The sequence below is a fragment of the Gavialis gangeticus genome, unplaced genomic scaffold (genome assembly GCF_001723915.1).
Source record: "Gavialis gangeticus isolate Ggan-Ray unplaced genomic scaffold, GavGan_comp1, whole genome shotgun sequence".
Classification (NCBI taxonomy): domain Eukaryota; kingdom Metazoa; phylum Chordata; order Crocodylia; family Gavialidae; genus Gavialis; species Gavialis gangeticus.
The window spans coordinates 29,907,808-29,908,136 of record NW_017729033.1 but is presented as its reverse complement, the minus strand read 5'-3'; the positions used below and the strand labels follow the sequence as shown (position 1 = coordinate 29,908,136).

Here is a 329-nt window from a genome sequence, read left to right as displayed (position 1 = left end):
CGTGCTGATCCCCCACCCCCATCCTCTCCCTCCTACCTTCCCATTGTCCTGGCCCTGCAGCAGCTCCTTGCCCAGCGGGAACCTGATCTCCACGCCCGGGGTCTTGTCGTCGCGGTCCCCGGGGGAGCTGATCACGGAGCCCGAGACCTCGCTGACATCGCTGGCGGTCTCGCTGTAATTGTCCCCGCCATCCAGCATGTCGTGGCGGCTGCCGCTGCGCGGGGTCCGCGAGCCCTTCTTGCCCACGCTGTAGGCGTCGAAGTCGATGGTTTTGTTCTCGTAGGCGCCCTCCACCGCGGCGAACATGCCGCCGTACTTCTGCCGCGGGG

The 329-nt window shown here is 67.5% G+C and overlaps 1 protein-coding gene across 3 annotated transcripts in view; it reads right to left on the bottom strand.

Moving 5' to 3' along the window:
* CRMP1 (collapsin response mediator protein 1) overlaps nucleotides 1–329 on the bottom strand; it is a 105,307-nt gene that overhangs the window by 99,212 nt on the left and 5,766 nt on the right. For 2 of the 3 annotated variants that reach the window (XM_019526517.1, XM_019526518.1), the window contains exon 1: nucleotides 37–323. In XM_019526517.1, the coding sequence (XP_019382062.1) occupies nucleotides 37–306 (270 nt within the window). In that variant the 5' untranslated portion in view covers nucleotides 307–323. Of the gene's footprint in view, nucleotides 1–36 lie in introns of all 3 variants that reach the window. The other variant, XM_019526521.1, reaches the window with a different exon arrangement.